This window comes from Neovison vison, chromosome 1, assembly GCF_020171115.1.
Source record: "Neovison vison isolate M4711 chromosome 1, ASM_NN_V1, whole genome shotgun sequence".
Classification (NCBI taxonomy): domain Eukaryota; kingdom Metazoa; phylum Chordata; class Mammalia; order Carnivora; family Mustelidae; genus Neogale; species Neogale vison.
This window is the reverse complement of record NC_058091.1, coordinates 30,785,540-30,802,917: the sequence shown is the minus strand read 5'-3', so window position 1 is coordinate 30,802,917 and position 17,378 is coordinate 30,785,540. Positions and strand designations below refer to the sequence as shown.

Here is a 17,378-nt window from a genome sequence, read left to right as displayed (position 1 = left end):
GTAAAGTGCTCAGTCCTCATAACAGAGGGTGTACACTGAAAACTGTCTAGGCATCACGTATCAACTCCCTCCCTTTTGTCAGAGCAAAGAGATCTAGCCTTCTGTGGGAGATTTTAAATTGTGTGACATAAATCTTTTGGGGCCATGATCTTCTCATCTTTATATACCAAGCTGCTAAAATAATCTAGCAAATAGTAGGTTCTTAGTAAGCATGAGTTCAATGAATGACATTTCCTCACATAGTATACACATTTGTAGAAACCAGAGTAATATCGCTCTGATAAGTAAGGCCATAACAGTTTCTATAACCAGTAGATGGCCATGTTTAGTTTAAAAACTATATTTAAAACATAAACGCTAGAGACCACTTTGACAAAATAACTCCAAATCCAGTTTGGCTTTATATAAGCCTAGGAATCTTCTCCTGAGTTACTCGAGTGATGTGGCACGTTAAGGAAAAGGATAGAGGTGAGATGGACCTAAGATTCTAGGAGTAGAGAATCCCCAATTCTATCCCACTTCTTTCAGGCCAGGAGACGGTTGTGCATGTATCTTGGTAGAGTCTAGTTTCTAAGATTGACTGATCCGAAAAATAATATTTTTCTTTCCAAGAGCACAGACTCATCCTGTGCCTTGCAGTATCACTAGAGTACCTCATCTGGGTCTCATCAGCTCACCACTTTGTCAAAAGGAGAAGAGAGTTGCTTTTCCTACCATTCCTGCCATCTGGTAGATTCTACTTCCCTCCTTCCCCAGATAGTCCTCATGTGCACACATCTCATGACAAGACGCGGCCTTGATTCTTGACCTCCACCTTTTCATTTTCCTCTACTTCGGTTCCTAGCCTAAAGAATCAATTTTACCATGTTAAGCTCTTGTTTTCCACATTTTGCTATGCCGGCTACATCTTTTCGGTCAGGATCAATCTCCTTGAAAAAACAGAGTTATGGTTCCAACTGCAACTGAGACTCTCACGATCTCCGTATAAAAGCAGCAAACCACAAGATCATTTCAAATTTTTACTAGCATAGTTATTTTAAAAGGAGAAGAGCGGGAGAAGATAGTTTTAGAAACCTTTACATAGAAGTTTTAAATTTATTACAACCAGATAATGAATTCCAAACTGTGTTAATAACTTCCTCAACTTTGAGGCCAAACCAAGTTACCCCCACACACAAACAAGAAAAGAAAGTTGCAAAATGGCAGTGCACCTACCTGAGGATATGGGGAAGTTCTGGATTTTGACTTTGAGCTGGAGAGCCTGGACTTGGCCCCCTTCCTGTTGTCAGTCATGGTAGGAGTGGAACTGCTGGTGTAGGAGAAGGCTGGTTTAGAGGCTGAGATCTGATCCAGGGAGAGCTGCAATCCTTTGTATTCTGTGTCCCTGTGGAGTGAGAGGACACAGCCCTGAATCTGCCACCCCAGGAAACGGGTGCATGTGTTCTCTCCCCAGGAATGGCAGTAATCCATATTTGAAAAGAAAGCCAGCAAAAATTAGCCATATAACTGGTCGCCACAAACACCTTGATTATTTTAGAAATGCCTAACATTGAACTAATGTATACAGAGGTAGCTGCCCCATATACCACAGCCAAATTATATGATACACTCACGAAAAGGTCTTGATTTTAAAATACATTTTTGATTATAAGTAGAGAATAAATCCATAATTCAACTTCTCTGAGCTTTTGTGTCCTCATCGGTGAGGTATAGATTATAAAATCTACTCTAACAGATTTTCTGTGTAGGGTGAATTCAACAGACAACTGGCCATCTGATGCTATCTGATTATTGGCAAGAAGAATGTCAACTGTTCCAAGATCAATCATTGTGGTAAACATTCCTAGTATTTTTATAGCTAGCAAACCAGTGAAACTAGGCTTATAAGTAGTTAAAATTCCCTTTTAATAGGCTAACTAATTCAGTTACATTTGGGTACATTTTACCACCAGTTCTTTCCATTCCATCTTCAATAAATATTTATTAAGCTTTTAATATATACCAGGCTTTGTGCTATGTGGAGATAGAAGAATGAGTAAGCAGCCAAGAGTCCTTGCCCTTCCACAGATTACAATCTATTTCCAAGAAGACACGGTAAACAAATATGAAACCTAATAACTGCAGACTGCGATGTGAAGAGGATAAAGAGTCTATCTTGGAGAGCTCATTACAAAGGTATGGCTTGAGGTATTTAGGGACTGACGATGATAGGTCGCCCTGCCCACAGCTATCACCTCAGACCGTGTCAGGAGAGAGAATCTTGACTGACTCCTCAGTTTCCACAAGAAGACATCAACCCTTCCCACTGGCAGCCAAAATAAAATGTTTCATAGTCTTCTTTATGAGGACCCATGGGAAAATTCCCTTTCAGGTTCCAGAACTAGTTGGACTGCTCCTGGGAAACTGATTTATCTCTCAGACACCGTGAAGCATACAACCCACCATGTTTCCGCCATTCCACTGGAAATCAAAAAGCTCTGAGCCCCAAATCTGATTTGTAACCACCTCTAACAAGTATACAAAGACCTCAGGGCAGGCATTTTTGTGCAACACTGACTTCTTTTATTTTTCTTCTTTTATTTTTCCTTTTATCTAATGGGTTCACTTTTCTAAAAAAAATTTACATGCATTTTTAATACTCTTTGGATTAAGGTAGGTATATTAAATGTAATAAACTAATAAAGTTCAAAATGTTAAAGTGATTGGTAGATTTCCAGAGATCAGCAAATATTCATTTACCTTCTCTTCCTTTTCCCTATTCTTCTACAGAGAGATCAGGTGAAGGCAAAGGAAAATTCAAGCAAGTGACGAGTGACAAGGGATAGAAATATATAGAATATACATATAGAGAAATATATATAGAGAGAAATATATATAAATACATAGATAGAAATATCTATCTATTATACCTGATAGAAATCAGCTAAAACAGGTTCAATAATAGCATGGCCACAAACTACAGTATAGTGGTATATGTCAGCAAATTACAATGACTTTATATCAAATAGTCCATTTACTCAGAGCAAGTTAAAAAAAAAATTATCCTACGCAAGCAAAAAAAAAATTAGAAGGTGGGCATGCGATATGTATTCCAGGCTTGGGAAGTTGAATCATACGACTGATGTGCTTTACTACTCTAATCATCTCCCAAGGAAAACACACAACACAGACTCTTTGCTGTGTCAGAAATTCAGTGTCTAAATTGAAATTTAGAGATGTGGTTCCCACCTATTTTTCTGACAATATATGAAAATTTTCCTTCATCAGCCCTTCACTTCACCCAAAATTGTTCTCCCCAAACTAACCTTATACTTTCCTCTCTTCCACCTCCAACACATACCCATAGAACTCCTCTAATAAAAAACTATCTTAAATCCTACTTGCCTCTGAAGCCCTTCCCAACTGCTAACCCCATTCATTCCTTCAATACACGTTTACTGAGTATCTCTGTGGAGGTCCTGGGGAGATATCAAAGAACAGAAGGACTAAGTTGCTGTGCTCAGGAAGAAGACACCAAGGCCAGCTCCTGCAGCAAGTAGAGAGGGGACCAGAAAATACCCTTTTCCTCCTCCAACCTTATTTTTCAAGCGATAATATCTAATCATTCCTCGGGGTTCCAAGTTCCTAGAGGGCAAGAGTCAAGAGACATTTTGCTATGTTCCAATGTCAACTGCATAATATTTCACACATCTGGAAGAGGAAGAAGATGAAGATGCAACTCAGACAGGACTCTTTTCCTCAGTGACTATTAATGACCAGCAGCCCAACAATATTTCTCTGTTGGAAAAGAGCCTTCTGGGCTGTGAGTCTCTGACCATCTTCCCTGAGATCACATGCATGTGACAGTGAGCAAGGTGGGCTCTGACAGGAGGTAGAGCTCCTATGCTTGGGCATCTCCTGTGTCAAGTGAGTGTTGGTATATCCATTCAGTCTCTGTCTGACAGGACCCAGACTGATAGCAAAAACCCTGCACCCCTGAAAATGTTTGGCCACATAATTTTTAAAACACACTTTTAATGCAACATTTCAGCACAGAGACTTCATGGCAATAAGCAGAGAGCAAACAAGGATTCATTTCTCTCACATACACTATCAGGCAGTGGGAGTATGCATCTCAACTACTGAAGAAGTCTTCCCTAAGTTTTTGCCTAGTTTCCAATGATAGAAATACTCCAGATAGGCTTAAATAAAAATTGAAAACAAATAAAGGATTTGAAATTCTACAGAGTCACATGAAAATGCTAAAAAATATAAGAAGAGTTACGCAAATACTTTTGATAAATAAAAATATCAATATTTTGCTGTTCATCTAAAAAGACCATAAAGAATCCACCAAAAATAACAAAAATACCATGAGGTCAGGTGGACCATGGTTTGAGCCACTTACTGTGTGACAACCCATCTAGACCTCAATTTCCTCTTTATAACTCATAGCAATGGATATGCTAAGGTTTAGAAAAATACTATATGGAAAGCTCATAGCACAGTGCCTAGAACATAGTAAATGCCCAACAAATAGTAAGTATTATTTCTTTACTTCCGTACTTTGTGGTGCTTTTTGGCACCTGACTTCCCCAAAACAATAGTTCCGCTTTGGTAGTGATTATAATACACTTAATTACAAACATCTCCTCATGCCGTATTTCTCTCCTCTCTACCGCTAACTCATATTAATTTGTTCTGTTGCTTCTGAGCCTCTAAGCTCTATTGCAGTACGGCCAAAATACTCACGAAGGTAAGCTCTTTGCTGCTGAGTAAGCAAATGGGGACTTCAGAGTGGCACAGACCTGATACGCTGAGAGGAACTCAGCCTTCCTAGTCCTCTAACAACTCAGAGATGTGTTAAGATGAAAAGCACAATAAAAAAATACCCACTTAAAGACATTTCAAGTACCGCTGATGTGCTGCCAAGAGCAGCTCCGAATGACAGATTCACTAAGAACAAAGCATTTGTTTTACTTTTAGAATTCTATTAAATTGGAGCATTTCATTTGTATAGATTAAAGGTCTAGATGCTGATGGGAATCACATTATGAGTTCCATTTCCCTCCTCCAAACCCAGACACTCCCTCCCCTCTCAGCAGTGAGGCACATTCTGGTATCTCTCCCTGTCTCTCTCTCTCTCTCTCTCTCACTCTCTTACACACACACACATGCACACGAGCATGCACGCACGCGCGCACACACACACACACGCCACAGTTAGCAAAGCCGTTCAATGTTCCCCTGTGGAGCAAGACAAAATAAAATACTTGGGTGCACAACCCTGGGACTCTGGAATGAGTACAGTGAGGAATTAGACTTAGGTGACTTTAGTAAAGGAGGGACAGGACACAGCCCTATTCTACTTGTAAAGCTTTCCTGAAAAGTGCCACATAGACCATATTCAGGACTCCACAGGCTCCCCTCACTAGGGCAGCTCACACTGTTCTCCAGAATACAATGGGCATATCAAAAGAGGAACTGCGGGCATATGCCCTTGGGCATATTTTTTTTTAAATGGCTATTGATACCAATTTACATTTGTTTTTTGTTTTTTGTTTTTTTTCTCCGTTGAGTGACTTGGACTAGAGCTGCAGACATCCTCGGTACCCTGGCTCCAAAAGCAACGTGAAATGGGTAATTTGCAATCACTAGGACTTGCAGCTTGTCAGTCTCACTCATATTTGCACAGACCAAAGTAATCCTCTTATTCCATTATGGACAGTCAGAAATCATTCAATTTGCAGAATTAACCATCTGAGTCTACTCTAAACTTTATAATAGCCATGTACATATTTGGAATTACTCAAATTCCAATAGAATAAAAGGGGCCATTTTTGCATCATTGGCCTTCCTGGCCTTCAGCGATATGCCATGACCACTCACGAGGTAAGTGCCGACTTGCCATAGGGGACCTCAGTGTGATGCCCTTGCAAAGCAAACAAGAGGTCTCTCTTCACCATTAAGGGGTACTTTTAGCTTCAGAGAAATGCATTAATATAATTTCTATCATTTTGACTGGGAGACTGGTGTCCATGGCGTCAACAGCAGCATGACTATATTTGCCAACTTCAGGTGAGTTGCAGTGATTGTACAGATAAGGAATCAGCAGCATTTTCTCAGTTCGTGGTGAGTCAAGATTCTTCCCAAGAACCTTTCCTCTTCAACTCTGCCATCTCCTAGTGCACTTCCATTGTAGACAAGTGACTTTTTGCTGCTGTCATGTCACTTTTGAAGCTGGACATTCTGAAGTGTCTTTGCTGGCTTTATGTTATGTGGCTATTCTTAAAAGATGCTGCCAGATTTCCCAATTGGGCTATTTAACAAAACAAAACAAAACAAAAAAAAACCAGCTGAAGGTGATCAAATTACGGAGGAAAACGTGGAAACAGAGACATACAATTGATTTGGCTCCAAGGCGCTGACTACAATTAGCAGAGGATTGCATTAAAGTGTGATCGGATTAAGTTGGAACGACTGCGTCTTACACTAAACTTTTTAATTGGATTCTCGAATCACTGTCACACGAAGTGCATGACCTTCTTTATATTCTGGCAGAGTTACTGCCCGGCCACTGGGTAAACCTCTGCAGCAGAGAGACCTAGTTTATGTTTCATTTTCAGGCTCCCACGGAGCCCAGCAGAGAGAGCCGATAAGGAGGATTCCATACTGTGAGAGGCTCACGAATGAAGACATCTGCTGGGAAATTAGGCTAAGGCACCCTTGGAAATATAATAGTCTCATACTAATAAGTGGATTTGTGTTTGCTCCTTGTGGTTTTCTCCATTTGCTCTGGTGATTTCAGTAGTTCCCCGAAAGTCTTTGGTTTTACATAAACACTGCCTCTGCCTAGAAACATCTTTCTCCTCTATTTTGTAGGTCTCCTCCAACATGCTATGGAGAGGATGGCACGACAAGGGGGAGGGATGGCTTAGGCACAAAATCTACCCTCACACTGTAATTTCAAGAAGGAAAGACAGGGGGTGTAAATAAGAGGCAAATAATAACTAAGAAGCAGTAAAAAACTGTAATAGTTTGGTGAGATGGAGCAAAGTCAACCATCCTCACAACAGAGATTATGGAAAACCTCTGCACAAACCCATGACAACAAGTTGAAATATAGCTAAGTCCAGACCCGCCACAACATGCATCTGTACCATTCCATGTTCATGGACCGGAAGAATAAACATTGGTTCTTTACCTACAGAGGCCACAGTGATTTCCTGCTTCCTCCCTCAGCGCCTACACCGGCCACGGTCTCTAACGCTCACACGGTCTCTAATGCACATCTAGTTCCTGTCACACAGTGTGGCAAATAGTGTATCAGACAAGAATCTCTTAAATTCTTTCTCTTATGATAGTCTCCGTTTACTGTCTACTACCATATCTTACAGAGAGCAGATGCTCTCTCGCAACTGATTAACAAAATAATTCTCAATGCAATAAACTTTTATTTATCTTAAATCCAAATGACCAAAATTTTTTAAAAACTGGCAAACCTTTCTACATAAGCAAGAAAAAAATACCTACTAAGTAAGTAAGTTTATGTGAGGGATTTTTTTTTTAAAGATTTTATTTATTTATTTGACAGAGAAAGATTACAAGTAGGCAGAGAGGCAGGCAGAGAGAGAGAGGAGGAAGCAGGCTCCCTGCCAAGCAGAGAGCCCGATGTGGGACTCGATCCCAGGACCCTGAGATCATGACCTGAGCCGAAGGCAGCGGCTTAACCCACTGAGCCACCCAGGCGCCCCTATGTGAGGGATTTTTAAACTCCAAGATTATAAATAATAATGATCATCCTGATATTCTGTGAGATCCTAAATTAAAGAAACAAATCATGCTATTGTTTTAGCATTATGCAGATTAAGAAAATGCACTGATTTTTTGGTCAAGTTGTGGTTCAGGCATGGCATATGTGATACTTAAACTAAAATGCTAAATTGGTTTTATCTTCAACCATTTATTTGGAACTATTACAACTGTACTGAAGGAGTGCAGAGGAATAGTACTTTAAACCCCCAAAGAAATAACTTCTACAAATTGATAATACGATATCTCTGAAATAGAAAAATATGAAAAGGACATAAACAATCTACAAATTGCTGAGGAACAATTTTTTTAAACTTTAGCCCACTTGTAAAAACCTATATGAATTAAGCCAGCTTTCCAAATTTTTTGTCACTTCTATCTCCCAAATCGACAAAGATTTTATTTTAATGACACTAAAATCTCAATGAAGACAAGGTGAAGTAAATGAGCATTTTTATATACTAAAGCTAAAAAGAGTAAACCATCAGTGTTTATCAAGAATCTTAAGAATAGGGCACCTGGGTGGCTCAGTTGTTAAACGTCTGCCTTTGGCTCAGGTCAGGATCCCAGGGCTCTGGGATCCAGCCCTGTATTGGGCTCTTTGCTCCATGAGAAGCCTGCTTCACCAACTGCCACTCGCCCTGCTTGTTTTCCCTCTCTTACTGTGTCTCTGTCTTCTCTGTCAAATAAGTAAATAAAATATTTTTAAAAAAAAAAAAAAAGAGTCTTAAGAATGTTCATTTCTTAAATCCAGTAATTCAACTTCTAGGAATATATCTTATGAAAATAGTCAGAGATAAGCATCAAAAGTCTATATACAAGGGTACTTAGCATAATTTCTTATATTTAATTGTAAATAAGTAAATAAAAAGCAACAACAATAGAACCATTACTTAATTATGGTATACCCATGTGATAAAATATTATGCAGGCATCAATTTTTTTTTATTCTAATGATGTGAAAAATACTAATGATAAAGTGAAAAATTATCTCTTTTTAAGTTAACATGTACCATATATGCATGTATTTACATACACATAGGGTGAAACAAAAAAATCAAAATGTTAACAGTGACTATCTGGAAAATAGGCTAAAGATGTTATTTACCTTCCCTCTATACCTCTCCGTATTATCTTCATTCTTTCTATAATAAATATGTATCTCTTTCATAATCAGAAAAAAGAGTTCATGAAAAAGAAACTCTAATTGAGGCAAACCAGGCACTCCCACCTGGTATTGAAATGGTTCCCCAATTTTTCTTCCTTGTATTTCCAGGATTTCTTCTTTGTGAGTAATATTAAATTATGGGAGGGACAACACAACAGGTTCTTCTCCCACAGGTTCAACTTCTCATGAACACCATTTATAATTTTAAAATGTCCAAATGTCCATATTCTCTCTCAGTGCCTATACATTTCACTTACTTTCTGATCTATTTTCCACCCTTCCTACCTTACAGAATTATCTGTCTCTGAAGACCTTCATGTGAACTCTATGACTCTATGTTTCCTTCCTTGGAGAATATAACCTAAATTATTGCTTATAATTGAAAAAAAAGAAAGTCTTGCCATGTAGTTTCTTTAAAAAGTTCAGCTTCCTGTGAGTTATAGATGGCATATTTATCATGGTTTAAATGAAGTAAACCCTAATTTAGGGGCCACATTTTTTGTTCTGAAAAACTTAATTTTTTATGCTCAGAAATCTATTCTACATCTAGAGCTAGTGAAGTTTAGGTGTACTATATCCTACAGAACTAAGTTCCAAATTCTATTGATCTTACAGCTTTTTTGTTTCTTATTTTCTCCAAGCTGGGCCAGGGTTGGTGGGCAGTTAGGGAGGTATTAGTCTTTTAAAGTTAGATGCAAACAAATTCAGTGCAAAATGTGCTGTCTCTTTCACCAAAGGCATAAATTTTAAAATGCCAGTCTCCTTTTCTATAATCAGCACCACTAATTTTAGCCCTCTTCTGGGGAGACAGGAGGTCATATACAAAGAAAGAAAATACTAATATCAGCCGAGTTTTTCTTACTTTTAAAAATGTTCACAAATAGAAAATAAAACGCATACAAGTTATTCTGGCCCCAGCTTTCCATGTCTTTCCAGTCCACCTTCCCACCCTCTGTGCCCATCCCCCTCACCTTCATTGTCATTTTACTAAGCTGACGCTTTTCAAGTGTGTGTTTCCTTTAGAATTTTGTCAAAACCTAAGATAGAGAAGTAATAGGGGAACCCACAACCTAACAAGTTATATTTTGTTGAGGTTCTATTCTCCACAGGAATAGCTTTCTCACCCACTTCTGACCCTTACAAAGGTCCTTCCTAAATCCTATAACTAACCCCCTGGCAGAAAGAGTGAAAAGAGCAAACTCCTGGAACAGAAAAAGTCCTTGTGATCACAAAGAAATAATCTTCCACAACACTGGGAAATTTGCATTCTATATTCAAGACCAGAGGGTCCCAAATTCTCCACACTTTGTGGAGAGACCCCACAAGGCTAAACCTCATAGCACCATTGAGAGCTCTGCCCTTTTCTGCACAGCACAAAGGAACTGGCATTTCTGTAGATAAAAGAAAAGCAGAACCTTAGGCTTTGAACTCTCCAGGAAAAGACACAGCAAAAATGATGGCATGATGCGATGTTTTCAAATGCACAAATCTTCATTTGTTTAACTTAAATATTTTAAAATATGTCCTATAGCATTTATTCTTGATTAAACCTCTTCTAGGTAGTTAATCATTAACGGTTTCTTTACAGTTGCTGTGCAAACAGTTCATTCATACCTATGACATATCAAATCTCACAGACGTGTTCTTTAATTGGATTCATTTATTTCTAATCTCCCTAAGCCCTTACTACTGTAATGCTTGACTAAATATACATAAAACTCTACTATTTAAATTGCTAAAATAAATTTGAGGTACATTTTATGAATAAAAATTCACAATTCAATGAATGTTCAGCCAGTATTATTATTATTATTATTATTATTATTATATGTCTTGTGAATGAGGTATTATTTAAAATTGTCTGGTAGTGTTTAAACAACTTTAATCAGGGGCGCCTGGGTGGCTCAGTTCGTTGAGCAGTTGACTCTTGATTTCAACGCAGGTCATGATCTCAGGGTCCCAAATCAAGCCCCAGGTGCAGCTCTGCAAGGGGCTCCAATCTCTGTGGGGACTCTGCTTGAGGATTCTGTCTCCCTCTCTCTTACCCCTCCCCCCTTCTTGTACATTCTCTCTCTCTCTCTCTGTAAAATGAATAAATCTTACATTGGGGAGGGTATGTGCTATGGTGAGTGCTGTGAAATGTGTAAGCCTGATGATTCACAGACCTGTACCCCTGGGGCAAATAATGTTGATAAAAATAATTTAAATAAATAAATGAATCTTTAAAAAATAAACAACTTTAAACAAAATAAGTGTTCAAACAAAATAAGTTCTGAATTATCTCTACAGATTTTGGATCGCCCACCAAAATGCCCAAGTTTTCATTGCCTTCATATTTGGACTCAGAGAGCTTATATAATACTACACAGACTATATAGTTATACATAGAGTTCATTACCAGAGATACAATAGGCATCTGCCTTCATTTATGAATTGTAAGCTTGAGAAGTTTCCTTGGCCTCCACAGAGATGTCTCAAGAATGGCCCATTGTTTTATGCCTAAAATCTACTGTTAGATATTTACCTCTGCCTTTAGACAGAGAGCTCAGAAAAGGTTAAAAGAGTCAAGTCTCATCTGTGATTTTTCATTGGTTCCATTTACCGACTACTTTCTTTACAGCAGTAGTTCTCAAACTTCATGCACCAGAAGCCCCTGAAGAGTTCCTTAAAACTCAGCTCGCTGAGCCCCACCCCTTAGAGTTTCTTATTTGTAGGTCTAGGGTGGAGCCTGCAATTTGCATTTTTAACAAGCTCCTGGGGGGTGCCCATGCTGCCAGTCAGGGGACCATATTGGAAAACTGGGGCAGTTGTTACATGGGATAAGAAAAACTAGAGAAATCAGATAAAATTCCCACAGAGAAGATGGAAAACCACTGTAAAGGGAGGGGACACTCCAAAGACAAACTTCACACCTTCCCCAGGGCCCAGCTATTCCCACTCTGTCCCTGTTTGCTTCGTTTCAGCCTCCTCTGGGGACACTACCTGCTCCTGCAGATCCCACAACACTGGAGAGCTACAGGGCTTGGACTTCAGGCTGCATCTCAGTTACAGCTCACTCTCCAGGGATCTCATGCTCTCTTGCTGGCTTTAAATCTTATACACTGATAACCAACCCCCATCTCCAGCCAGACCTCCCCACTCCACGGCACCCAGATCCAACTGCCTGCCTGACATCTCCACTCGAATGACAGGCATCTCTAAATAGGCCCACACACAACTCTTGCTTGTTGCCTCTGTCCGTGAATCTGCTCCTTCCCACCATTCACCCAAGCTGGTCAGGCTAAAAACTTAGATGCTGTCCTTGACTCCTCATTTTTTCCCCAAGTTCTATATAGTTCATCTGCAAATCCTATTTGTCTACCTTCAACACATCCCAAATCTGACCCTCCATCACTACCTCCCTCTTTCAAGCCATCATCTTCCCTCACCAAGGCAATGGCCATCATTTCCTAACTAGTCTCCCTCTCTCTACCCTTCACTTTTCCCAAAGCTTATTTGCCACATCAGCCAGATGACCTTTTCATAGTTTAAATTAGTTCATGCCATGCCTCTGCTCAAAACTCCAGTGACTTCCCAAAGCCTTTAAGACCCAGCATGGTCTGACCCTGCCTATTCTAACATCAACTTCTTATGCCCCTCCCGGCCCTTTCTCTGCTCCAGCTACAGTGAACTCATTCTTTGACTTACTCACCTAGCTGGTTTCTACCCCAGGGCTTTTGCATTTGCTTCCCACGGCTGAGAATCAGCATGGGTATCAGCATGGCTACCTCCTTCCCTTCTTTCAGGAGTCTTCAGAGAGGCCTTCTCTACCACCACGATCTCCTTGTCCTGCCTAATTCTTTGATTTCCTGACATTATAGGACATATTTATTTGTTTATAAGTACTATCTGTTTCTTCCTACTAAAATTTATCCTCCATGAGGGTAGGGACCGTGTCAGTCTTGGTCACACTACAACCCTCCTAAAGACCTTGGCACCCATAGGGCACTGGGGAAAGACTTGCTGTGTGAATGCAAGAACTGTCCCATTTGCTAAAGGAAGGACTACACTCTACAACACTTCTTACCATCCTCTTAATCATAACAACAAAAATTCAGTTAATGCTAATGATAGAGATTTGTTCATAATGAAGGTCCTATTGAGTCAACTGGGAAGAGACACAAATAGAAAAGAGATGATAACATAGCATACCTAAATATTTCCCCCTGATTTTCAATTAGCCCTCACAATAAAATGTTACCCTGCATTTTGTTATTTCTTTAACTGCTGTAATTGGGGGAATGAAATTGACACTCACTCTGCCCTTTGCTTTGTGGGCTTCATCCTTCCAGCATTCCTGAGCTGGAATCCTGCAGGGTTCCATTACCCAAATCCAGCACAACAAACGCTTCACTTTGCCAGGACTATAGTAAAATTTCAACAGCTAATGGAAATGCTATGTCTTTCAACAGTCTTAGCCTCTGAACAGCTTATAAAAATTAAAATGAAAAAACTTGTGTTTCATTTAGTTTGTGTCAAAAAAAAAAAAAAAGAAGATGCTCTTTTCCTGTCATATATTTGGACACCAATATCAATTAATGGGAGTGTCGAAAGAAGTAAATCTCGTGGGTTCTTACCTTCAGCCACCGGAACACATTATAGTCATCACGAGTGCAGACAGTAAAATGAATGACTGAGGAACAGCACCAAGCTACAAGCCCCTAAAAATGCTCAGAACCAGGGATTCTATTTTTGTAATGGTTTTCAGTAGGAGGAGGCAAGAGACAGCACATTCTCAGATTGTATTACCAGAGAATGTTGCTATTCTCAGAGAGATGTAAAAAGTGGCAAGGGACTTGGGTTTAAAAGTACAAACATAGAGAGAATCCCACCTTAATGGGGACCATTATGACATCCAGTTCAATATAATGAGGCTATTTCCACGATCTGGCCAGCAGCCCATATTAGCACGGCTTTACTGATGTGGATACAACAAATTCTGTTTGAACAAGAAATCCCCAGGAAAAAGAGAAAGAGAGAGAGAGATCCTTTCACGGTTCTATCCATTCAACCATCAATCAAAGGGAAAATATCCTTCCAGTAAAGACAGCAAGGCCCATTTGAATCCTGGTAAAATATTAGATGTTCCAAATTAAAATAGTGTTCTCTGAGTATGTACTGCTGTTCTGTGGAAAGGTCATAACTATTGATGCCTAAACTGGCGAAGGGGATGTAGGGTCGGACCCAGGGGTTAAGCACATGGCGTGGTAGCTGACTAGGTTCTGAGTACATCAAAACTTCTGTGAAGCTATTAGGTCACTTGGTGGAGACCCCATATTGAACTCTTTTAGTGAACTATCCACAGACTTTTGCAAAAGCTCTTCAAAGTGTCTTATTACTTCCCAAATATTAGGTGGAATCATATGAAATTGCCAATATAAGACTGCTTTAAATGTAAAGAAATAGCAATTACATATGGTCCACCTTTTCTTTTTTTTTAAGATTTATTTATTTATTTATTTGACAGACAGAGATCACAAGTAGGCAGAGGCAGGCAGAGGGGGGCGGGGGAAGCAGGCTCCCCGCTGAGCAGAGAGCCCGATGCGGGGCTCGATCCCAGGACCCTGGGATCATGACCTGAGCTGAAGGCAGAGGCTTTAACCCACTGAGCCACCCAGGCGCCCCTCATATGGTCCACCTTAGTACAAGGTTACCAACTTAAACACAGCATGCCAAAGAGGAAATCAGGTGGGCCCTGGAGTCCTGTCTCTGGCTTAGCAAGTCGACTCAGTAGCTGTGTTGTGTTGGCTAAGTTACTTGGCTTCTCTGAGCCTCTGGCATAAAGCAGCAGCCTCTTGAATGTAAGTCCTTCTTACCCCCTGACCTTTCTAAGTATGACAACAAACAGAGCACCTTCCCACCCCTCCTTCGCTTGCAGCTGACAATCACATAGTCTTTCCAGGGCAGGGCAGCAATGCTTGGGAATTACCCCTTACAAAAGGAAAGTTAAAAATATTACAAAGACCTAAGATTATTAGAAACTTTTTTTAATGTAATAAATCTGCAAAGACTATTTTGACTCTCATGTGATTCTTCCATTTAAAACTCAGTAAGATTCCTAATCCTATTAGGAGTCAACCCCACAAAATACTGAAAAACTCCATTCAAAGCAGAACAAAAAGCAGCTCAATATCATTGCAACAGGATAAAAATCAGCTTGGCACACACAACTGCTCTCTCGCTGACAAAATGAGATACTCAGGACCCACCTTAGGCAACAGTGTTTTTGTCGGAGTTGAGATGGACTCCCTACCCTGCAGCCAATCAAGATCTCCCTTGAAGGCACACATGCACAGCCCTCCCCAGGGGCTCAGTCCCTCTCACTGCCTCCACTCCCTCCCCACCACCTAACCAAGGGGAGTCTGACCACACCTCCAAGCTTATTCCCCAGGTGACCTTAACAGTGCCAAGGCATTTGGGGCTTTCTTCTAATTGTGAATGGAAGCGCTTCCCTCCAGGAATGAATCCATCCTCAGCAAGCCTATAGGGAAATCAAGCTGGGATAGAGCTTGTACTTGTGCTTATTTCTTTTAACAGCAGGTACTGTCTCATTCATTTTGATATCCCCAGAACTTGGCACAGTGCCTGGCACATAATAGGTGCTCAAGAAAACATTTATGAATGCTTAAAGTCTTACTAGTCCTAATCATCTGAAGTAGGATCTAACAATCCATTCCAGATGGATCAGCACGATTGGGGATTTCTCATTCTTGGGCAACACTCTGCCTTTCTAGGACTCATGCTTTCCCTCCTTCAGCCCAAAGGATCACAGGCATTTATTTTGTGTTTACTGGCAAGCCAAAAATTATTTTATTTAATTTCGCTGAAGCAACCACCCTAATAATTCATATTTACTTGATGTTACTCTGTGTCAGGTGCAGAGTCAAGAACCTCACACGTTTTCTCATTTAATGTTCACAATGCCTCTATGAACTAGATATTATTATTATTACCCACATTTTACAGATTAAAAAATTAACAAGACAAAAAAGTTAAGCAATTTGCTCACAGTCACAGAGATAGCCAATAGCAGCGCTGGAATCTGAATAAGCAATAGACCCATAACCCAAGTTCTTAACTATGTTGCATAATACAGTAGAGATAGCTCATTTCATAATACATTTTGCAAGTACCTTGTAAAACATATTACAAGTACCTTGTAAAATATCCCTATGGTTATCAGGGTTAAAACATTCTAAAAAGCCTAGGATTTAGACTGCATCATATTCTAATAACATTATGATTATGATGTCAAACACAGGACAGAGGAGGCCTTCTGGCCCTGCAAATCTGGAACGAAAGAATCAGGTTCTTTGCACCTCTCTCTCATCCATTCTGCTGATGTTCATTGTCCTAATGTATACCTCACATATTTTTCTACAAATCATTTTTAAAATATGACCATCATACATGTGGCAATACTGTGTATTTGTTTCAATAAGATTCCACTTTCCATTCAGCATACTGACATCTCTTAAAATGTTAAAAACTGTGTTATATGCCTGTATATATACAGGCATATATATACGTATGCTAGACATACACACACACACACACACACACACACACACAAGACACTAGTGTGTGTGTCTACACACACATACAGTATTACTAAGGCTGGGTGAACATGTTCAAGACATATGCTAGCACTAATTTGAGAAAAGTAAGAGGCTTAGAGAAAATAGTTTCCAATCCAGATGAAAAATATTCAGTTCCAACAAAAAAGTTGAGGGCAAAAAGGTAGGAGGAGGAAAGAACACCCAGCACAGATAAGAACAGTGAGACAGGCCCTGAAGCTAGTTTGAAGAGTAATAATACTAATTGTGCTATAACGTTCATGGAAAAAAGAACAATGAGACAAAGATGCGTATGTCACCGTTCCATCTCAAAAGACAGTACCTCTCCATCCGCCCCTACTTTCTACTCCTTCCCTGGTAGCTCCACCATTCAAGCTTCTCTGAATTCTGTGCTCTCAACAAATAGCCCAAGTGTATCATTTCCAACTGTACTAATCTGAGTTCTTAAATACTTAAATGGAACTCTTCTACTTTTCCAACTAAATTGTAAACTCCTCAAGAGATGCGGGTGCCTGGGTGCCTGGGTGGCTCGGTGGATTAAGCCGCTGCCTTCGGCTCAGGTCATGATCTCAGGGTCCTGGGATCGAGTCCCGCGTGGGGCTCTCTGCTCAGCAGGGAGCCTGCTTCCCTCTCTCTCTATGCCTGCCTCTCTGCCTACTTGTGGTCTCTCTCTGTCCAATAAATAAATAAAATCTTAAAAAAAGAGATGCTAAGACCTCTGCTTCGTATATTCATGCAACAAATCATTGCACTCTGGCGTACTCTCTGAAACACTTGATTTATCCATACCCTGTCCATACAGA

General features: G+C 40.0%; 1 protein-coding gene across 1 annotated transcript in view; it reads right to left on the bottom strand.

Annotated features, from left to right (window-relative positions):
* The window catches only part of SIM1 (SIM bHLH transcription factor 1), a 73,599-nt gene that overhangs the window by 30,245 nt on the left and 25,976 nt on the right, over positions 1–17,378 (bottom strand). The window contains exon 10 of the mRNA XM_044245025.1: positions 1,216–1,384. Coding sequence (XP_044100960.1) covers positions 1,216–1,384 — 169 coding nt within the window. The remainder of the gene's footprint in view (positions 1–1,215; positions 1,385–17,378) is intronic.